Consider the following 23,748-nt stretch of genomic DNA (forward strand, 5'->3'; position numbering starts at 1 on the left):
AAACACTTGACTGAATACTGTGCAAACTGCACGAAAATAGGAACTGAAATTATATCACTATTTTTCAATTACAGGAGGAAGAAGTATCCTGCGGTTATTTTATTTTTGTGTTTATTTCCTCATTCTGGCAGATTTCATCCCAAATTACATATCCACACAGGCCCTAACCTGAATTTTTCCTTGAAATTTGATCTATATTCAATCTTAGTTCATATGAAGGTCTTGCTGTTGGAAAATGCTAAGCCATTAATTTTCTCCCTATATGCCAATTCTTTCAAATACAGGTACTTGGTGGTAAGAATAGGCAGCTAAATCATGGATTAAAAAATAAACAAACAACAACAGGAAATTTTTATCACTATTTTGTATCTGGATGTTGTTCTTCTCCAAATTAGTCTTAACAACCTCCTCCTCTTTCTGCTGTTCCCCCCCAAACGTTTTTAACTAGGACGATGTAAAACCTACAATGATAACCTAAGGGTTCTGAGCAAAAAAACTAACTCATCTTTCATGTATTCTCCACATGCATATTAGAGGCTATTTTTGCAATGACATTTCTTCATGAAGTTTGTAAAGCATTTGCGAGTTAAAAAAAAGGGAGATATTAATTTTAAATAACGTTCTTCCATCTACCCTCTCACTTAAGGAAGCATAATATTCTTAAATGAAACTCAGTTGGATTTGAATCTTTACATAAACTAGTGCAAAAAGTGATACAAGTTTGAAAGCAGACACCAGCTATCTTTAAATCAACACTGCTTTCAACTTGCAGATAGAATTATTATGAACTTCCAACATGAGGAGGACACAGACCTGCTCAAGTGGGTCCTGAGGAGGCCACAAAAATGATCAGAGGCTGGTGCACCTCCTGTATGACAGGCTGAGAGAGCTGGGGTTGTTTAGCCTGGAAAAGGCTCCAGGGAGACCTTATAGCGGCCTTCCAGTGCTTAAAGGGGGCTACAGGGAAGCTCCAGAGGGACTCTTTATCAGGGGGTAGAGGGTTAGGATGAGGAGTAACAGTTTTAAACTGAAAGAGGGTAGATTTAAATTAAGGAAGAAATTCTTCCCTGTGCGGGTGGTGAGGCACTGGTACAGGGTGCCCAGAGCAGCTGTGGCTGCCCCCTCCCTGGAAGGGTTCAAGGCCAGGTTGGATGGGGCTTAGAGCAGCCTGGGCTGGGGGAAGGGAGCCCTGCCCATGGCAGGGAGGTGGGAAGTAGATGGTGTTTAAGGTCCCTTCCAACCCAAACCGGTCTATGACTGTATGCTCTGTTCATTAACTAGCTTTTAATCTGTGGAACTTCACTTTAAGTAACTGGTACTTACCCAGTTTTTGTATGAGGATAATATGCAATCAATATTTTAGTGCAACAAAAAACATAATTAGAAAAACCACTTTAGTATATTACATTAATTGGAATTTTCAAGCCATGTAAAATTACTTTGCTGCAAGCAAAAAGGACAGCAGCTATTTTCCATCCCCAATGTTCTGTTTTCAGCACTCAGATCCATGGATCGCTGGCACCTGACTGCGTTCCTGCTGAATTACCACAATGTGGAAGGTAGCAGTCACATTTCAAAAACCATCAGGCTGCTTACTTGCAGTACAAATTTATAGTCTGGAAAAGCAAAGAACCAGCAGTGGTAATAAATTCCTTACATAAAAACAGAGGAGAGATCGACCTCTAGAGACTGAGAAATGTTGTAAAAGAAACCTAATACAGATTTTCCACTTTACCACTTTATGCTCCTCTATAAAAACTGTTCTAATAGAATAATGACAGCTGTTGAAGGTTTATTCTTCCCCTAAGTGTTCTCTTACTACCCAATGCTAATATATTTTGCCCAGAACAAACATCAGTGTTTAAAATGTGTTTCTTCTTATCGTTCAGGAGTTCTGACATTTTTCATTTTCTCCTCTGCATTCTTTAACTCCCTTGAAGGCATGTCATCTGGACCTGCACATTTCTTTTATGTACATTGGTATGCCCAAATATATACACACACACACAGAGGTTTATGAAAGGAACGTGTAGATGCACACACAGACACTTCTTTCACTTAGTTACCACTTTTTAGTTTATCTTTCCTCATGATGTTTCCAACTATTAATGAATCCACTTAAAATTAGCTATATTTCTCTAATAGTCTTTTAGGGTAACTCAGAAAGTGTTAAACTATGTGAGGTTTCACCTGCTTTTGAATATTTATTCACATCTGTCATCCTGTAACATTCTTCCTCTAAAAACGCAACTAATAAAATTCAAATTCCCTTTATTTCCCCTGGATATTTTTTTCTTTCTTTTTGACTTTATTATTAGCAGACAGTCAACACTTCTTATTAATTATTGCTTTTCCTTTTTCCAATTAATTTATTGTTTATCTCCATCAGCCAATTCTTATTTTGACCTAAAGAACAACAAAACACTTCTATATTTACTTATTTATTTGCTTTTCTGTTCATATCCTCATCTGTCATGTAACAGCCACAGTAAATTATATTCCTGTATTTTTTTAAAAACTACCAAACAATAACTAATGTATCAAACAAAGCTTCCAGTCGTTATGTTTCCCCTCAGAGTAGTCACATATCAGAAAAAATGGTATAATTTTGTACTATTTTTTCCAGTGCGCAGGGTGATAGAACTTGCCTGTGGAGTGAAGTATCATTGTGTGGCACAACTTATCAGCTCTTCAGTTTGCTTTTAGTTGTTGAACAAAGACCAAGTGTCCAACAGCAAGGACTAGGAAGTGAGTGGATGTATTTTTAAATGCTGTGCAAAATGTGATTCAGTCACATAGACAGAGTTTTTTATGTAAAAAAATAAATGTTGTGTAACCTTGACTGTCTACTCAAACAGATGAACGCACAATTCAGTTTGCAATTGCCATTGCATTGCTGAAAAAGAGACAGCACTGAGGGATTTTGCAACTGTTCTCTACTTCAGTTTTTAATCAAAACACTATTTTTCTTCTGAAAATTTTTTGAGGACAGAAGCCAGCCTGAATGACGGAAACAAAGCAATCATTTCTGTAGTATACAGCATGATACACAAAACAATCTAATGAATTGTGAAATGCCTTTTTCATACAGTTCTGAAACATGTTCTCTGCAAAGAATTGAAGAGCTAGGAATCAGGAGACACTAAATAATACCAATATTTACACTATTTTCCCTGGACGTGGCTGTTTTCCTTTAAAAGAATATGCTGACATTATTTTACAGAATGCAACATCAGTATCTGTATTTTACAGGTGAACAGTGAATACAGAAATTAACCCAGCCAAGGTCATGTCATAGATAGACACAGAGGCTGGTATTCATAATGACAAACTATCCTACTTCCCAATAAAATGTCTTGTTTCTGATAAAGCTACAAAAATTTCCAGAGCCTCTGTTATCACCTCAAACTGCTGCTTGCTGCCGCATGGAGTGCTAGATGTGAAATGATGGTGTCTGTGAAATAAATAGCTGATCCCCAGAACGATATCATGTTGCCATCGAACAAGGTTTAAGGATCTTCAAGTTGGTTTTAAGTGTTCTGCTTACCTGAAACCTTCTGTATGACTTCATTTACTTCCTTCATGAACACTTTTTGCACAAATACTAAATGATTTAAAAGATCGGTTGTGAGATTATGTTCAAAGGAACCAACCTGCAGAAATAGAAAGTTTTAGAACAAAACTTTAGAACAGTTACCTATGTTTTCAAAACAATGCGGTTTTTGTTTCCAGGCATATCTTTTCAAGTCCAATTATACTGTTATTAGCATAAAAACATGAAATAGTTTTATATTGCAATTTTTCTGCTGTTAATGCCTATCAGAAAACTGAAGGACATACACTGTTACATGAAAAAGTTTATTCTCCTGCTTCAGTCTAGCTTAGACAATAAAATACAGGACTTGATTAAGGTTCATGGAAGTATGCAAAATGCTACTAAATTCCAAATAGTAAATCATGATCAGAACAAAATAGAAATGAGTTGTCAATCTCTAGAAGTGCATTATTCTAGTTACTGTAGATGATCAAGTTTACTGATATCTTCAATGGTAAATTTATATGCCCTATCTAACAGAATATTCCTATAGAATGGGAGTCTAAGATTGTTTAAATTTGCCATTAAGATATTTAGAAATAAAATTAAAATACAGATATTTTCTAAAACTACTTGGGACTTGGCTTCTGCCTTTGCTAAGCAGCCTCTCCCTTTTGTTTTACATGCTGAACAAATTCAAAGACCCTAAGATCTTTCTCCAGCCAGGAAATAAATGGGTTGAACAAAGAGCAACACCTAATAAAACTTCTCCCATAAAGATGCAAGCATAAGAAGTTTCAATTATAAACATGCTAGACTATTTTTATGACTAAAGAAATGCAGTTAGTAGAAAAGCCCTGCTTTTCCCCAACAGATAGGTTTCTTCTAAGCAGCATCGCTTTTATCTCTGTGAAAAGTAACTGCGGAAATTGGTATGCAAATATAATTTGTGAGTAGAACACTGTGTCAAACAGAAAATTTTATATAATTAAGTAAGGTTATATATAGTCTCTCCTATCTGTGGAGGTGTCTAATCATGAAAAAATAAAAAAGATACAAAACAATAAAGTTGTTTTCATATTTTTCAGTATTTCTTTTTGCAAAATATACATCTGAAGTGTTAGCATAAGCTTTCAGTTTAAAATTAATTTTATTTGAATCATCAGCATAGTATACTTTTGTCTACTTCACTGATGAGAAATATTGTAATTCAAAAAAGTTTCTAAGCGTATCTTCCTTATTTATTTGCACAAAGTAACATATTCAAAATCCTCCGATACAGTTGTCTTGATTGCTTAATGTGTTGGCTGCTCATCAAACTAAGGACTGAGAAAGTTCTATTTCAATGTCACACAATTACAAATGCTCTATTTAGATCAACCCGTAAATCTGAGAGTTCTGGAGTAGGCAGGTTATTAAAATAATATGGAGATGAACATACAGAAATGTAACAGAATGGAAATAACAAGTTATCAAAGATGACTACACCGTCTTCAACACTTACTTCAGCCACACAACGTAAGTAGTTCCCCTGTAGATAATAGCCTTGCTTAGCAGGTAGTTCATCTATGCTCCAAATTTGGTCTGAGTAAGTATCATGTTCTTCCATGATATATTTGCCTGACATAGTGACAGGAGGAAGGTTGAGACTTGCTGAAGGAGGAATGGTTGACATATCAGTGGCAGAGACTTTTGAAGTGAAGCGCAATCTGTGACTTGGAAGCTCAAAATTAAATCTAGTTTGGGCACCTGTAAAAGAAGATGGAGAAAGAAAACCTATGAACTGGCAAAATAATATTTTATTTATCCTTAAATTTAAGAACGCTTTTGGAATTAAAAAAAAAAGAATCTTTAAAACTTTACTGACGTGCACAGACCTCTAAAGCTATAAATATCTACCACATGATTCTGGATTTTCTTAATTGTTAAAGAAAATGAAGACTTCACTGCAGTTAGATGGAGAAGGGGGTCTTACAAAGTACCTCATCTGGACTGAGGGTCTATAAAAGTATTCTCAAGTAGCCATACGAATCAGAATTTAATTAATCAAGGATCATAAACTGATTTTAGCAGTCAGAAGGAAGATTCCTGGGAGGAAGCTATATATGAATGTATACATGTCTTCATCTGCTGTTGTATTCTGCCTCTGACAACCGTGTATAACAACAAGAGTGTAGATTTTTTTACATGGCCCTGTCTGATTGAAGTCCACATTAAAAAAAAATAAGCTGATAGCAACAGATTCAAAGCTCTGGCAGTAATTCAGCAGAAGTATTGAGTCCTCTTGGATGCTTCTAGCAAGGTCAAACTAAAAGCCATCAGGTTTTTAAAGTTTCAGAGAACTGTTACCTGTCATTCCATGACTCCTCATTCTTCCCATCTTGTATTCCGCCTTTAGAGAGGGCAAGAGTGCTGCTCCAATAGCTATACCATCTATCATGGCACTGAATTTAAGAACTATAGGCTTCTTTTCTAAGCCTTCTGGCAGCTGTGGAAATTCATTTGTTTCAACAGGTGTTTGATTAATACTTGTTGGAGTCTTTTCAGAGGGCAAGGGAGTCGCAACATCTTCTTTAGTAGGCTGAGGCCTATTTACCAAAAGAAAGATCAGAAAATGCTTTTTGACGGTATATGACTAGCTCAACACTCCCAGATATGTTCAGAGAAGCACAAGCTCATCACTGGATGGCAACTGGCAGCATTTGGAAGCGCCATGCAAGCAGCACTTACGCGGTTGATGGTTGCCTGATAAGATCTGAAATCTGCTTGGAGAGCTGGTGGGAACTGCGCACCATCATGCTGTGCAGCGTGGCAGGGTGCTGAGGAATATTGATGCTGATGGCTCCGACTTTGACCACAGCAGCGTTGTTTGTTTTCAACCCTCTCTGCGCACTATACAGGGCCTGGGATTTGGCAATACTGCATTTCACGACAGTTCTAACAAAAAAGGAAATAGGGCTTATTTGCAGGTCTTTCTGAACAGTTACAATTTTATGTTAAAATGGGTTTTTAAGTGTTAGCTGATTTTTAAAGTATTCGTAAGTCATTTTATTTATCAGCTACATACACATTCCTTTTTCTTTCACTTTACACACATAGATGCACTACATGCCACAAACAACTACACTACATTTAATAGAAGTACAAATCATGCGTTGCCAAAATACCTGTTAAACTGTTACTCTTGTATAATGTAAGATCATTTGAGTTTATAGACACTAGGCTGCACATACACAGACAAATTTGCACACATGGAAACAAATAAGAGCCTTCAATTTCAGCTCCTTCTCAGGAATAATCTTGAATCATCCTTTTTATAAGGAGACTTAGTAAAATCTGATTTTAGCATCCAAAAAGGCCAGTGGAAGAAATACTCAGCAATAAATACAAAGCAAGTGATAAATGGGCTTGTGAATTAATACCAATGCTTAATTGACACATATTATTCTAAAACATGAAGTCTAAACTTTATTTTAATGTTAAGGAGGATATGGTTCCCAATGGTTAGACAAGATAAAAATACAACTGCACAAAGCTGATAGTTTTTGATGTCAAAATAAAATTCTGTCATATCAGAATTCACTAAGCTCCCATTAAAAAAGATACATGGGTAACACATTAATGTTTCTCATCAAAGGTCAATGACTGGAGGGTTACCCAATGGAAGTATATTAGGTAGCCAGCACAGAACATTACAGCCTCAAAGAGAAAGACATATAGTTGAGAAGATGCAGTACATGAGCTAAAATGTCTGAAAAATAGAATCTATAAAATTGCAACGTTCAATGAGTTTCTCAAATACTAAATTTTAAGGAGCATACCTGAAATAATTTTTGTATCATGATTTGAATAGTTCTATAGACAGTGTGGTTTCATGGTGAAATTTACAATATTCTATGAATGCTACTCCCTAAGTAATGTTTCTTTTGTGAAGGCCTAACACAGGGCTCCTTATTCTGATGCTAAAATACCAGCTAGTCCAAAAGCATCACAGGTGTGGAAATTTCAAAATCATCCTTCTGCTTATAATGAAGAAATGCACAGCACTGTAATGCAACCACAGGTCTATCAAGAGCAGATTAGGTTTACTGAAGCTCTAGAAACATTTTCAGATTTTCATAGCTACACAACAGCTACACATGACCTAAAGCCATTATGGATTAATTTTTAAGGGTAGACCGTCAAGTAGAAAGTATTTCAAAACGTTTGAAGAATTTATACATATATGAAGGAGGAAACAAATCTTAATTCACAAGTATTTTCAGAAAAAAATTACACAAATAAACATTACTAAGGAAAGGGCAGACTTATTTTAATCAACCTCTAAAAGAGACATGATTATTTCTCTGTTGATGTTTGCTTATTTCTTATTCTCTTCCTGCTACCGTTCTGACTGAACTATTGTGAAGCCACTCAAGAATACATTCTTTCCCCCATCTATAAAACGAAATACTGCTACATTAGCTATTCAAACATGACAAGAACAACTTTCAACTTAAGTGAAGTTGCAGGATCTCTTCCTGCCTTGTATCAGACAGACAGCCTCATCTTAACCTATCCTTGTGTAGAAGTTAAAAGTAAATGTAGTTGAAGTCGGTACTGAATTTACAATCAAATCTGAACATGGAAATTCATCCCATTTTAAGCACTTCCTTAATTAAAAAAAAAAAAAAAAAAAAAAAAAAAAAATCATACCAATATAGCCATCACAGGAGAATCAGATTTCAGCGAGATTAATTGTGCTTCTCTGCTAAGGTATTTCCACATCTCATTGAATCAATTAATTTCACTGTCACCTGTCTGGTCCACAAAAAGCCTAATTCCATGACAGAATGATATGTAGACTGTAAGTCTATTTGGACTAAAAGTGTGACTATAAGTTTATTCGGAATGAGCATTGTGCACTATATATCTGCAGTTTGCTTACCTATGGTGATATACCTATAACAGGTCTGGCTGAATATTATTCAAATCATTAATCAACATTTCAGTTATATAGCAGTAATGCATTCAGAAATAAATTCTATGTTCTTGCATCAAGTCCATAATGATGGACTTTCCAGACAAACTTGTGGAAAACGTCTTGGTCCCACTACACAACTGGCTATAAGGCCACCACTCAACCTAACAGATTTTTGGGAATGTTAGAAAAAGGAGGGGGAAAGAAGACAGCAGGAGGCCAGTAACAGACACACAAACTACCATACCAAGTCAGATGAAAATTTGGGCAGTATCAGATATTTAGGGAATAAAGTGATCCTGTGATTAATTCCAGCCATTAGGGGTTTACTTTTTGAGCCAGAGGCCGTATTGTGTCCATGACTCACCACCAGACCTATCCTACCTGGATTTGTCCAATCTTTTTAATCATTTATACTTTTGTTGACCACATCAGATGGCAACGAATTCAACTGTTCAGTGATACACTATGCAAAAAAGTACTTTCTTTTGCTGGTTTCATGTTGCTACCAGACATAGCAGAACAAAAAACCTGAATATTTTCATTATATTACTTGCAGTTTTACAGTCCATCGCCTCTCCTTCCAGAGCTACCATCTATAAGGACATTTTAAAGTTAATACTCTATTATTCCAACACTGAATATACACAAGTGTTGTAACAAACTGCAGTTGTACTAAGTTCTTCTAAAAGATAAGTACCAGTGGTCTAAAGCAGGAAAAGAAACCCATGCTCAGAAAACTGCTTTGAGAAAAATAAAGAGAAAAAAAAAAATAAAAGAAGAGCTTTACAATTTTTGGCTATATAACTTTTCTCCTCAGAGTATCGCAGCATCATTGTGTAACAGGGCTTCTAGGCTGCCAGTGCACCATTTCCTACCCTGACCACTACTCCAGTGAGACCCTCTGGACTTTAACATCAGGAAGTAAGGAAGCAACTAGAAAGGAAACATTGCATCTACTGTGAGAGAAAAGACGTACATTCACACATAGGGATCTGGGGGACATGAAGAGAGTCACCTTCTCTAGCAGTAGATGCAAAGGCATAGTTTCAAGGAAAACATTTTGTGTTAGCATAACCTGGTCAGCACACCTAGTAATTAAACCCTGCACAGAGGTAAATAAAGACAAAAGGAATGGTCCTAATTCATGCTGATATCACAACAGGTACTATCACTCCAAGAACAGCAGTTCCTTACCAAGTTCAAAGCAAATCTAACCTGTCTGCTCCTTTACATTTATCAGCCTTACTTTACCTCATTAAAATAAGCATAGAAGCAGATCTAAAGAACTGCAAAGCCAGTGAAACCATTCTAGCATTACAGTAGTGACTGTATAATGTAATACCTGCCCCTAAAGCTAGATTTTTAAAATTTACAAGGGATTTTTTGACAGATATTTAGCAGGCTACGTTAAAAGCGTACCTAGGTAATATTAGATGTTAAACTAAAATGTATTCAAGCAACATCTGCCTACACAGTCACACACAGTAGGAATGCAGCCATTAGCTACACGACACAGAGTTAATTGCAAGACTATTAAACATAATAATATGACATACAGAAACTCTTGTTTGGCTGTGCTTGTAGGAGATGTAGGAAAATCCTCCAGTCTACAGATGAAGATTGAAGAGAAAGCAAGAAAAACAAAGCAAATAAAGAATAAACATTCATGCAAAATTAGTCAGTTAATTACTTGTAACCCACAATATGACATTTATTTTCAAATTTACCAAGTTGAAGGTTTTGCTTTTGTTAGGAATTGCTGTTTGCTGATGCTGTTGTTGTTGAAGATTTATCACTATTTTTCCCCCTTTCCTTTTGTACCCTCCCTATATGGAAACTCAGTCAGATTACGACGTAAACCAGACCTGAATAACCTCAGCTGTCTTCAGAAACCCAACGTGTCCATTGGATTAGAACTTCTATTTATCCCTCTGCAACATGCTTATCAGAAGCAATTTAGCTGGGGACATCAGCAAAATTCTACATATTTTAGGTTCTATATAGCATCTTCCAAACTAAATAGGAATTAAAAGATGAGAGAAACTCAAGTCACATTATTTAGCCCCTTTTCCACAACATTAATATTCTAAATCACATACTGAGGGTTACCCAGCTACCACTCAAACTGCACGAGGGTGGTCTACATTACAAAGAGTTCTGGTTCCAACTGCTGTTTCGCAACTCAAACAGAAAGAAGTTCAGCTAGAAACAAAGAAGAATAATGCATGCTCTTTCTGAGTTTGTGAACCTGGCAAAAAAAAGTAACAATGTGGATGCTGAGCAAATCATTCAAGGTGTTCATGCACAAAAAGTGATTCTCCCTTCTAGCCCTTTCCAAGTTGTATCAATTATGTAAAGGCTGGAGAACAGATATTAGAACTGTAAAAATAACACAAGGAAATCTGCATCATGGGAGTTCAAAAAGATATCTATTAAGGAAACAACATAGACCTTAAATGGGAATAATCAGCATCAGTGGGTTAAATGCCTCCTAAAAATCTTGAATGGTTTTAATGGAACCTATAAGCTTCAAAAGGCAATTAGAAGCTTAAGAGAAACTACCACAATGTGTACACCCCATGGAATAAAATTAGTGCAGAAAGCTCTGCTTACATGAAATTTCATTTCTTTCTTTTTATGAAAGGACCTGTCACCTACAATTTTTCATTCAAGTCACCCATTTACACTGTGATCCTACAGTCAGTTCTGAACTTAGTAATATCTTTTACTAGAAATGGAAAGGAACAGGAATATTTATAGTCAACGAACTATGTTCAAGACTTGTGAGAATGTGTGCCCTAGACAAATCTACTACTTCACTGTATTCCTTCTCAGCTTTCTCAGGTATGCCTTTCATAGAAAAGCCTCCTGTCAATGGGCACATGCAATTAGTTTTACAAGTTGAACTCAAGCCCAATTTTGCAACAGCGGCGTGGTTGCCACCAAACTCTACGACGTCTCAGATTCTACCTAAAAACATACCACTAATGCTTTCTCCATATTAAGCTACATACCTTTATTGTCACACAACTGATACCACTTCAATGCACTTGAACAATTTTAAATTGTCAGGCTTCATACTTACTGAATATTTGGGGTAATTCCCTCCAGCAGGACGATATTGACACCTCCTATGTGAGCAGTGGCACATGTCTCAGTCATCTTTTGATGTAGTACATCTTTAAGAAAAAAAGATACTTAACAGCATTTTGTTCAGTAAAGTACTTCCACATGTGCCTACTGCTTTCAAATATATAGTGGCAGGAAAATAACTAAAAATTTTAGTAGTCACATTAAGTAATATCAAATTTACACTGTGACAAGATGAAAGCTTTTGAAAATTAAAAGAATGACTGTGTTCTAAAAAAAAAAATCTCCTTCACAGCATTTCCTGAAAATCTTGTACCCCTTTAAAATCCTTCAGCATCCTAGTGATAGTTTTTAAAAGAATGTGTTGAATGTTATGCTATCCACACACAGACATTATGTACATCTGTTTACAAACAAAACCTATTCCACACACATATACAGACGCACTAGTGGAGGTATGCGCACACATGTAAACATGTAAAGCTGCCACTGAATTTAGTTAGAGTACGTTTTAGCTTACCCCACCTTTCATTTTTTCTTTCAGGGTGAAGCTGCCATGAATTCTCTTCAGTTCAGATTCCATTGTGAGACCGCCGATGTCTGCCTCCAGGTGGGTTCTGTTCACCATACCTATTCCAAAGACGATGAGAGTCACATGCTGTGGCTCCGAAGTCACCAGGCTGCGCTTCCTCTGCGTGTCCCGGCCATTATCCTGTTCATTCTCAAACACCACTCTACAAGCTGGTTCAGTTGGGCTTCGAACACCTACAAAAATACAAATGAGTTATGTAAGGACACTTTACAAGGAATCTTTGGCATATCTGATTTATATTTGTGTTTGAAACCAAGGATCATATATCTTGCACAAGCAAACTCTTCAGGCAAATTATCTGCGCCTCACTTATTCCACTCTAATAACATTGCATCTGTACCAAATCCAAGACACAGTGAGGACAATAACGAGTGATGCGATTTCATTATTATTCACAGATATATTCTTATGCATGCTATATAAATATTCATATTTGAGATTTTATTGTTATACAATAAAAATGCTCCGACAGTTTCCAATTGTCCTGTTTCTTTTTTGATCATTTCACAGACAAAGGTTCTTATAATTTAGTTTTGGATGTGCAAGGTTTCCTTTTCAACACTGAGACCACAAAAACAACGAAAGATTCACATTTTGTGCAGATATTATAGCTGTGGATATGATATTCTGTGCATGAAAGATACTGCCTTCTGTTTAACAGAAGCTCTCATTTGACACTTTATCAGTTTCTCATTCTTTAGCTAAAAGAAGTCTGAAGAAAATAGGCGTAACTAGTAGCTATACCATCCCCTGCATATTTACAGCAACCTAAGTACACCAACAAACAGAATGATACTAATTCAGCTCTCAAATTTACTCTGCTGTGCTGAAATACATTAGAGATAGAGAGCAATAATCACCCCAGATCTCAAAGTTTTGGGTGAAATTATGGCTCAAATACCTGTAATCTTTGCTGGACTTCATCGAAATCAGCATTTCACCTTTTACCCTCTCAAAATTAGGTTCACAGGTTATTTTTTTATTCAGTCATTCCCAGGGCAGAAATTACCTCCCTCAGGATCACTTATGTATGAGCTTACATTATTTCACAGAACGATAATATACAGCATTTCCATTAGTCAACTGAGAACAAAATAATACCTGGAGAGGAACAAACTCAATCCACTCTGTACACAATTAGACAAAAAAGTTAACATTTTAACATATATTTTTAAATATTTTTTTTTTTGTACACCATCTTGGTGAACTAATTACAAGCTGCCTCCGCATCCTCACCACTTGCCCCTCAGACCAAAGTTGGATGGGGTGGGCAACCTTCAAAAACTGCCTGATGATGAAGCTTTAAAAAAACCACACTTGAGCAAAAAGCACACACTCTCAAGTATTTGGATTCATTAACTAGTTTACCTGTTGGCCCAAAAGTTTCAGAAGACTTTTCTAAAATCCCGGTTGGATCAGAAATGAGTGAATAGAAGTTCAATAGCTTATACATATTTTGCCAGCACTCAGCAGAAGGTTCGCTCTGTTCCGACACAGTAATAGAGTCAGAGTCATCCATATGAATAGTCATGTGGTCAACTACATCTTTTGAACCTTTCCTGGATACTTTAGAAGTTCTTCTTTCTGACCTCCCCAAGGAATTCTTGTTTCTAGACTCCTTTTTATTGTTCTCATTGTTTGTTCGTTTGTTCTTGGTGTTGTTCACTCTGTTCCCTCCGTTAAGACTTCCTCGAGAGCTTCGGCTGAAATCAGAAGAGCGGAAGTCTCTGTGTTTGCGGGTTTTAAAAGTAGGTGTCGGAGAGGCTGATCCAGCTGTGTATCTGCTAAGCTTGATGTCTGTCTGCGTGGCTTTGATATCATCAATCATGGTACTGAACTGATGAATGAGACGAACCAGTGCCATATCTACGTGTTGGCTTATGGACTGGCAAGAAATTGTAAAATTACAGTGAAAAGTATTATAATAGCGTTTATTCAAGTCGTGAAAAGAAAGGGCATTGGCGGAGTTGTGAGGTGTGCACATGGATTTCTCCATTACAACAGCACTAATACTGAAAGTTTCTAACATCAAAGCTGGTTTGAATTCAAGAGGAGGAAGATTGACAGCTCCTTGCCTAAGGAAAGGAAAGGTACATGTTACTACTCGGTTTCTTTTTACAGGAGTCAAATACATTTTTACACAGTGGTACATCTAATTTACTGAATGCAACCTTTTACACCCATTAGGATACTACCTTCTTACCATAGTTCTCAATATAAAAAAATCAACTTTCATACTGCATGCTGCTAACACAGTAATGATTCAGTTCTATGTAACTCAGTTTGTCATGCCACCTTTCCATCATAACCTAAATCTTTGCCCAAAATCATTGAGAGGGCAGGGGGCAAGATTCAGCATTTACATCAAAAGTAACATCCTCATTTACAAGATTAATTACCAAACAGCATTTAGGAGCCTCTCAATTTCCCCTACTATTATTCCCACTAGCTTTCCCTTCCCCAATCTCCAGTTTTCAAAAGTAGCTGAAATTAAAACACTTAAAATTTCCAAACCGTTCCATAGGAATAATTAACAATAACAAAAAAAAAAAAAAAAAAAAGAAATTCCAACAGGAAAACAAAACAGATAAAAGAGTGAAGGACTGCTCCTTATTCTGTGCAAGTGCTTTGGAATTCTATGTCTTCATGTGAAAAACATTAAACATGAAAATTTCTGTTCTTTAACCAATATACACATTTTCAAATCTCTCCCAACATACCTCCGAGCTCGCTTGCTTTTTCTTTCCTTTGCTGTATCTGAATCTACTATATCTGCTCTTAGGCAGTCCAAAGTTCCTGAGAATGAAAGGTACTCTCCGAAGTACATTCTGTAGCAGAGTGGCATTGCATCCTGAGACTGAATTCCTGTGTAACTTAGAAGAGGTTTGAAAACAACCTACAAAACAAAACCCACTGATTTACTACTAATTGTCTAGATTATTCCTATATTCTTACTCCATCATTTGATGATCTAGAGTATTTAACAGTGTCAGCTACATAATGTACAGCATGAAGTTTTACTGACAGTGCTGTAAAACAGAAAGAAGGGGTATAGAAGGGAGAAGCTTTATGGACTTCTTGAGTAAAAAGATTGACTACACAGCAAGCTAGCACTGAATGCCAAGCTATGGGAGCAAGGTTTCTACATGTACCTCTCAGTAGAAAGTACTCTGGAGAACTAGGTTAACCTCATAAATGCTCCAATATGTTCTTTGAAGTGATAAAGCAATGCTCTATTAATCACCATTCATAAAGTTTGATATGGGACACCTCAGAGGTTTCTTGAGCCTTTCATCTTTGCATAGGAATGCATAAGAAATGTGTGCAAAAACAGGATAACATTTTCATTGTTGTAAGGTTTTTTTTTTTAATAACTAGTTTTTTCCTCCAAAGAACTCCAAAATACATCAGCAAAGCACACCTACCTGTGCATCTGCTAGCTGGACAGCAGGAAAGCCCTGATTACCCTCTTCCACACCTGCAATGTCATCCTGACTGGTGCTGTGCTGTGAGTGTGTGCCATCCAGGGTGTTCTGGTCACTAGACAAAACTGTGTTGAAGTCTGAAGCAGAGGGTATAGTAGGAAGATTGGGTGCCACACCTGAAAAATAAATACCCATGGAACACTAACACTACAGCAATTTTTAACACCACCAACTCTATTAATTCAGCAAGATTAACCGTATAGAAACACATGACAAACATGGAGAAAGTTGAAGCCCTAGTCAGGTCTATAACCTCACAAGAGTGGCATTAAGGATAAAGAAACAGTCTGATATTGCTGAAGCAGGTCACAGAGATAGTCCAGCTCATATATGGAGAGCACAAAAATATTTCCTTTTTTTTTCCCTCCTTCTCAAGGCCTTCTGTCTGTATTGCATTCTGTAGGGTACTTAACTCCCGTTTAAACTTAAATAGTTTATAGGCTGAGTAGCCTATACCATGAAAAAAGCAAGTATCTGCAACTGTGGATAATCTTTGAACTTTCAATGTGCTATAAGCTTCTGGGTTTTCACTCCCAATGCAAGATCCATTAATTAGATCTCTATAGATTAGTGTCTAGACAAATATGCTCTTCGTAAAAATGACTATGGACAGCCACTTCCCTGCAGTTTCTCTATTCACAAACAATCAAGACTTGCAGCACAAGGGCAGAGCAATGCTCAATCGCCTGCATATCGAGTCTGGACTGGACCCAAACTCCATGGAACAGAATTGCTCTGCCAATGTAAATTAATCCTGATTCTTCAAAACTCAACCTTACAGCACTCAGAGAGCCCCAACTACACGCCTCCACAGAAAAATGGTTTGGATACAAATGTGTCCAAGTTAAAATCACTGAGTCTTAATTACAGGAACGTGAGCTTGTGAACAAACTCTTACAGTTCCAGTAGGAAAAAGTACAGTTTTTTCTGGAAAACAAAACAAAAAGACAAGAAAAATTGAAAGCTATACTTTTACCCTATGATTTTGCAGAGAAAGGCATACCAGTTTACAGAGGAGCCACACCAGTTAAGCAGTAGGTACAGCACAAATATGTTTTGTAGAATCAGACTACTTGTTCAATATTAAAACCCAATTAAATCCACTTATTACTGCCTAAGATTAATATATTACAACTGAAAGACTGTTAATAGAAAAAACAAAATTTCAGTGTTAGTGAAACATAAAGATACACATATTTGAGAATTATGAATGATGACAGACTTACAAGAATAATAAGCTGCAATAAGTTGTTACATATCTGTTTCTTTAATACACTTATGACTTTCAGTAATGCTTATTTTCTTTTCTCCATTCCCTCACTTCTCATCCCTGAACAACATTACTCTCAAAACACGTGTTTATGTTTAGTCCAGAAATTGAACTGAGAAAGAGCAAGGATTCCAACCTACAAAATGTTCATTACAAAAACAGCGTATGGAAATCAGATTAAAAGTAGCTAACAAAATCCAAGGAACTCAGCAATTGATGATCATTTTATAGCTTAACTTCTGGCAGGTATACATGGTTTTAGAAGGTATATTTACAGTTCCGATTGTAAGAAAAAGCTAGATTTTTGGAGGCAAGGTGAGGGAAATGAAGACAACCGTTTTGCTTAAATCACATTTGTTCATTTTCTGGTTTGCTGAGAAGTCCCACAAGTAAGATTTATGTCTGTTGAACTGAAGTCACTTGCTCAATTACATTCAGAAAGAATGTGGTAAACACAGGAACAGCCAACTCAAAATCATCTCTTAAATTCTGTAAGCTGTAATTAGCAATACCTGTTGGAAGACTATTGTGTCCAGATTTGGTGGCTGGACTTTCTTGTACTACACTTCCTCTGTTGCCCACAGCATTTGACATCCAGTTATAGAAACTCACAGAAGATGGTTCAGACAGCAAAGGATGTTCAGATAACATGTCTGTGGCCACAGTATTTCCTATACAGATAAATCAGAAGCTTTAGCATTTGTTATACCAAAGTCAGCAAAAACCAGGAATGCAGCATAATTTTACTGACAATACCTATATACTATAAAAGCAAACCTAATCCTCAAGGTTTTTTCCAGTAAAGTATGTGTCAAGCAGCACTGCAGGTGCTATCACAGAAGTTATACTATGACACTAATGGATGTTGCACTAAGCGTCTTTGCATTTGTTAATCTCTACAATTAATTAGAGGAAAGAAGTCATTAAGAAACCAAAAATACCTTTTCTTCTGAATAACATTTTACTCCCTGACAGCAAAGGAGAGAGGTTTCAGAGAAAATGCAGTATCAAACTTAGCTTTCTTTAAATAAATTATAACAATGCACTCTGAACAATAGTATAGAGCAGAAAAAATTAAAGGTATGAATTTCAAGCTTCTACAAACCACATTTTTTCAATAGACCATGACTAAAAATCTGCCAATTATTATACACAAAGTTAATGGAACATTAGTTTTAGTCTACTTTTTGAGCTACTTACAAGGTCAAGAAAAAATGACAAATACAGAATGATCACTTCATTTCCTTATTCATTCAAAAAGGCTCAGATAATTATGTATTACACTGAAAAGTAGTAAGACCAAGTAAAAAGAAAATATTTTATTTATTTTGTTAGTTGTAATTTCTTTTTCCAAGCTGGTGGAACCGCTGTTTGCTTCTAGGAAATGGTACAGTGCAGCGATGTCTAGGAACTGCTATTAAAAACTATGGTTCTTATTTGGGGGAAAGGAGGAGGGGGTGGGATTGTAAACATATATGATAACTCATAATGAAAATATAGTCCCTTTTCTAAATTGTTAATACAAAAATCAATCCTTCCTTCCCCTCCCTCCAGTTTACTTAAGCTACATCATACCTGTTCTTGTTAAAGAACTACTTTTAACTGCAGTTGTACTTCTTTGAGGAGTCCCTTCCAAAAGATTATGCAGGCTAGGAAAACTCCCAGTAAGATAGCTGAGCAGACTCTCTTTTCTTGGACTTTCTTTGACTGCCATTCCAGAACGGCCAACGTGCACTGGTGAATCTGTAGCTGTATCTCCACTAGTGTAACTTAAGGAGTGATACGGATGTATACCCTTATGAAGAAACCAAAGAAATAAATGAAATATTGTGTAAACTGCAAAAATGAAGCAACATTTGGTCTGAATATGAGATCTGAATACAATAATGTTAAAATTCTCATTCCTGCAAACTTTTCAACAAGTAGGACTTCACTTGGGGCAGGTTATTCACCATACATGTATTGTGCATAAATGTACTATTGAATTCTCAGGCATTAAAGTAATTTTACATGTAAATACAGTTTACAAAGCCAAACAAGTAACTAGTGGAACTTCAAATGTGTAGAATTCACCCAAAGCAAGTTTGCAGAAGGAACAGCATGTACCTCTGAATATAAGCTTCATTTATATAACCCTTCCATCCCTAGTATAAGGGGAAAGTGAAGAACAGAAGCTGCGGACTTCTGGCACCAAGAGGAAGACTCCTGGTCCAACTAAAGGCTTAAAACTGAAACAGGTTTCTCTGCCCTCAAAACAGAAGAGCCAGATGTCCTTCAAAGCATCTGGGCCACTTAACCCTAAACCATGCAAGACCACCAGGAGGGAGCAATAAGTGGCAGTAGCGGGTGACTATCTGCTAGATATGGGACAAATGCACCAGCATATGGTGGGATCTGACCAGATGGAAAGCAGCTTTGCATAAAAGGACCTGTGGGGTCCTGGTGGACACCAGGTTGAATATGAGGCAGCAGCATGCCCTTGCTAGGCTGCACTAGGCAGTAAGTCACCAGCAAATTGTGGGGAGGTGATCCTACGCCCCAGCTCAGCAGTGGTGAGGCCACACCTGGAGCACTGTGCCCAGTTATGGGCTCCCCAGTACAAGAGAGAAATACTGGGGAGAGTCCAACAAAGGGCCACTAAAATAATTAAGGGCCTGGAGCATCTCACTTATGAGGAAAGGTTGAGAGAGCTGGGACTGTTCAGACTGGAGGAGAGAAAGTTCAGGAGGGATCTTACAAATGTATGTAAATATCCAAAGGGAGGAGGCAAAAGCAATGGATCCAGGCCCTTCCCAGTGGTGCTGAGTGACAGGGCAAGAGGGAATGGGCACAAACTGAAGCACAGGAGTTCCATCCTGAACATCAGGAAACATTTTTTTATTGTGAGGGTGACTGAGCACTGTCACAGGCTGTGGAATGTCCAATCTTGGAGATATTTCAAAAGCCATCTGGACATAACCCCGGGCAACTGGCTCGGTGGCCCTGCTTGAGCAGGGGTTTGGACAAGATGACCTACAGAGGTCCTTTTCAATCTCAATCATTCTGTGAAAAAACACAGCTGAAAAGGATCAGTACAAGACACCAAGCTGCCTAACATACATACAGAAAACAAGCTACTTAAAACAAAAAAACAACCCCCAAAACCCGTAAACATTCATAGGCTCTTTCTATTTAGAGAGTAGAGATAGAAATAAGACCTTGCAGTTTTCTGAACAGCTTCTGGAATAAAAAAAACACATTGATTTTACTACAAGTTACCGGAGAGCTTTGTCAATTTTAGATTTTGTATAAAGATAGTTAAATCCTCATTTCTGCTTCCATAAACAGATGAAAAGCCATAAAAGTTAACGTACATCCTTAAATGATGCACATATATATTATTTTTAAGTGTGGCTCTAATTGCCAAGAAAATCAATAAAGTACAGATGTAGAATACAGGCCAACTGATCAGGCATCACTTTTATAATGTAAGGAGCATACCTTCCATGTGTTATAGTTACTTTTTAGACAAGTATTGCTTCATCTGCAGACTGAGGAATTGATTCTGAACAGGTCAGCTACAAACTAACTTTACCCTTGTGCACAGCTCTAGAAGCTTACCTTTATTTTCAGAACAGAATCACTGTGTGTGTGAGTCTTGGATAATTTCCTCATGATCTCAGCACCAGTTACAGGCCCAGAAGAGCCACCAGCGGGTGGAGGGCGATTAGCTGTTCCTTCTAAGAGCATTGTATGCTCACTGACAGTAGCTGCAACCAAGCAAACAATTTTTCTCATTTGTATATATATAGGCAACCAAGATTAGCTGTCATTAGGTACATTTATTTACAAGCAGTCATGAACTTCCAAATTCTGCCACACACCTACACACAGCTGTCTAGGTAATTTTAAGACAAGTAAGAAAACCTCAGATATGGGCCTACTGGATTTTGTGTAATAATCCAAGCACAAATCTTTCTGTCTTCCTAATGTCATACAAGTGTTGCTCTGTGCTATAGATACAAAGGAAAATTTCCAAGTTTCACTTTCTTTTGCTGACTCTGATATGGCTGATCATTTTTTTAATTAAGATGCTTATATTTCCATGAATTCCATCTAGAAGTAAATGTATAAGGCAGCAATATTGCCACTTCCAAAATTCTTGGTGAAAAATAGAATAATATACACAGGGGGAAAAAAAAAAAAAAATATTTCCCCGGTTCTAATGGGCTTTTTCTGCTTAATCAAAGCAGGTGTTTTAGAGGGGGCAAAAATCATTACATGTAAGTTTCACACACAAACACCTTTGGTTTTGTTCTCTTTAAGCTGATAACTGCTGCCTGGCTTTTAACTAAAAGAAAATTCTCCTGATTTTTTTAAATTATTTTTTCCTCGATGTGATGTAATTGTTCCGTGAGAAAAGAAAAACATAAATATTGTATTCTTGAGAACAGTAGCCTTGTACATAGATGTTCCAAACCAAAATAACTAAGTCGACTCAAAACAGCAAAAAAGAGTGCTCCAACAACATATATTTATTTATGCTCTTCCTTTCTGTGATTCTTACTTAAGTCAGCTCTATACCAAGTACAAAGCGAAATCAGTAGCTTATATGAAATTGGCAATGTGTAAACTGGCAACAGAAATCTACCACATACAAAGTAGTAAAAATAATGAAAAAAAAAAGTCTTCACAAAAAAACAAATAAGGTAAATCTGAAGTTTTCCCTAGGAGAGGTCATAGAATTGCATGTTACAAATCTCAACCAAGGTCAGAAGCTGCACAAACTCCTGATTCCAAGCTAGCAAATAATTCAGTTGATGTATTTTGTGCAGTAAATAACAAGACAACACATGTGAAAAAAGTCTCCTATTTTGCCTTTCCCCAAATGAGTAATTATAATACTACAATCGTCAGCATCAGCTTCAAAATGAAGATGATGCTAAAAAAGAAGCTTGATGATTCTAAAAAAGAACAATATAATGTATTCAAGCATTAAAACTAAAGAAGATACAAGAGGAGCTACCAGTCCCTCTGAATTTTTATAGAGACAGCAGAACAGAAAAATACCTGCATCAAATTCAAACTCTGCCCCATCTGCACTTGTGTCACTCTGAAGACCCCCTCCGTTGTCTAATCCAAGTCCATCCTCATGCTCATGGCAGGCATTTGTCTGCAGTTTCACTGGCTGAGTTGGTCTGTGTAAGCTGACTCCTTTAAAGGCTGGGGTCACCACAATGAACTTCATCCATTGCCTTGCTAAGGCAACTAGACCTTTCTTTAAGGTTACTAAGGCAGGCAGGCCATCACTCTTAAAAAAAAAGAAAAAAAAATAAAAATGCATATCACAGGATTTTAAAGTGGGAGGTTGCTGAGGTGGGAGGTCAGAACTCCCTTTGTGCTCAAGAGGCTTATGACAGAAACATCCTGGCATCACACACAACGTCCATTCAGATGTAAGAAGCCATAGTGCTAACAGATAAGAAGTACAGCTTCACTGAACACAGTAAATACATTCATCTACATGACTCGAGGATCTAGCCCAAGGGACCAAAAATAAACAACAGCAAACAGGCTTATTGAGTATGAAACTAAAAGTACTTAAGTAATTACAAGGCTCTGAACTATGGACTAAAATTCACAACTGCACTAGATTGACTGTAGAAACAGAACTGAAATGAAAAATATGAGGTTTCTTCCATTGTTGGTAAGCAGTATTTTAAAAACATAAACTTAAAGCAAAAAATAGGGATTGATTATATCACTGAATGGTGCTAAAAAAACATCCAAACCCAAAACAAACAAACAACAACAAAAAAATCCAAAACCAAAAACCCAACAACTACTTTTATTTTGATTACCAATCAAACTGTGCTATTTCTGCCATGAATTGTGCTATTCCTGATCACTGGGCTCTCAGCTGAATACATTGACAGCCATGGAACTGGATCATGAAAATGACAAAATCAGGAACAAACACTCCTCCTTATGCCTAATATGTTTGTTCAAACAATTATTTACCACTACAATCCAGGCATTTACATTCTAAAGCTACCAAGAAAAAGATTTGATTCTTAAGCCTTAAAGTTTCTACAAAACTAGCTCTTTTATTTATCTGCCTGAATTATCCAAGTATTTCTAAAAGACGTGAAAACTAGTTCTGAGAAAATAATTTGGAATAAGCCAATCAGTGCATGCACTTGCCTTAATAATTGAGATTAATTCAGTTTTAAAACTACGGACACAAATTTTTACTACTTTGCTGTTATCTTCAAGGAAAAAGATAAGCGATAAAAAGGCCATTAACGATTTAAGGACATGCATTTTTTGTTTATGATTTCCCATGTATTTACTAATAAAATAGTTTGATAAAAATTATGCATATACACAGGCCACAACAAAACCAGCCAGATCTAAAAGAAAATGAAACGAGAGAAGACATATCTACTTATCAATTTAAGGATATATATGAGTTTGGGTTATATGTTCTTGTTTGTTAACTTTCCCTAAACTGTTACCTAAGTTAAGACATTAGAATTGGTACATTTGCAACTAACACCCGTAGTAATTTCCATTTTTACAGGGTAACTCACCATGGTGGCATCCTCAATGATGGAGTAATTTGCTTGATGAAGGTAATGGTGCAATATATTACACAGTAAACAAGAAGGATTTTCTTGCAAGAAACGAGCCACTTTGGTAAGCCTGTTGTACTTGCTTCTCAGAGGAAAGTGCACACTTTTATTCTAGATTAAAATATAAATGATTTTTCACATATGAACATATTTATAAACAGAACACATGCATGAACTACAATGTTTCACCTATGATATC

General features: G+C 36.7%; 1 protein-coding gene across 9 annotated transcripts in view; it reads right to left on the reverse strand.

The window, feature by feature from the left end:
• Positions 1 to 23,748, reverse strand: part of KIAA1109 (KIAA1109 ortholog) — a 126,319-nt gene that overhangs the window by 36,456 nt on the left and 66,115 nt on the right. For 5 of the 9 annotated variants that reach the window (XM_042796301.1, XM_042796298.1, XM_042796300.1 and 2 more), the window contains exons 39-54: positions 23,508 to 23,660; positions 21,985 to 22,225; positions 20,536 to 20,684; positions 18,511 to 18,730; positions 17,877 to 17,903; positions 17,448 to 17,606; positions 15,606 to 15,781; positions 14,901 to 15,076; positions 13,549 to 14,255; positions 12,114 to 12,353; positions 11,584 to 11,677; positions 10,055 to 10,105; positions 6,266 to 6,472; positions 5,885 to 6,123; positions 5,040 to 5,284; positions 3,548 to 3,653 (exon numbers count right to left, since the gene is read on the reverse strand). In XM_042796301.1, coding sequence (XP_042652235.1) covers positions 3,548 to 3,653; positions 5,040 to 5,284; positions 5,885 to 6,123; positions 6,266 to 6,472; positions 10,055 to 10,105; positions 11,584 to 11,677; positions 12,114 to 12,353; positions 13,549 to 14,255; positions 14,901 to 15,076; positions 15,606 to 15,781; positions 17,448 to 17,606; positions 17,877 to 17,903; positions 18,511 to 18,730; positions 20,536 to 20,684; positions 21,985 to 22,225; positions 23,508 to 23,660 — 3,190 coding nt within the window. The remainder of the gene's footprint in view (positions 1 to 3,547; positions 3,654 to 5,039; positions 5,285 to 5,884; positions 6,124 to 6,265; positions 6,473 to 10,054; positions 10,106 to 11,583; positions 11,678 to 12,113; positions 12,354 to 13,548; positions 14,256 to 14,900; positions 15,077 to 15,605; positions 15,782 to 17,447; positions 17,607 to 17,876; positions 17,904 to 18,510; positions 18,731 to 20,535; positions 20,685 to 21,984; positions 22,226 to 23,507; positions 23,661 to 23,748) is intronic. The other 4 variants (XM_042796299.1, XM_042796296.1, XM_042796302.1 and 1 more) reach the window with 2 other exon arrangements.

This window comes from Tyto alba, unplaced genomic scaffold (genome assembly GCF_018691265.1).
Source record: "Tyto alba isolate M040663 unplaced genomic scaffold, T.alba_DEE_v4.0 Super-Scaffold_23, whole genome shotgun sequence".
Classification (NCBI taxonomy): Eukaryota; Metazoa; Chordata; class Aves; order Strigiformes; family Tytonidae; genus Tyto; species Tyto alba.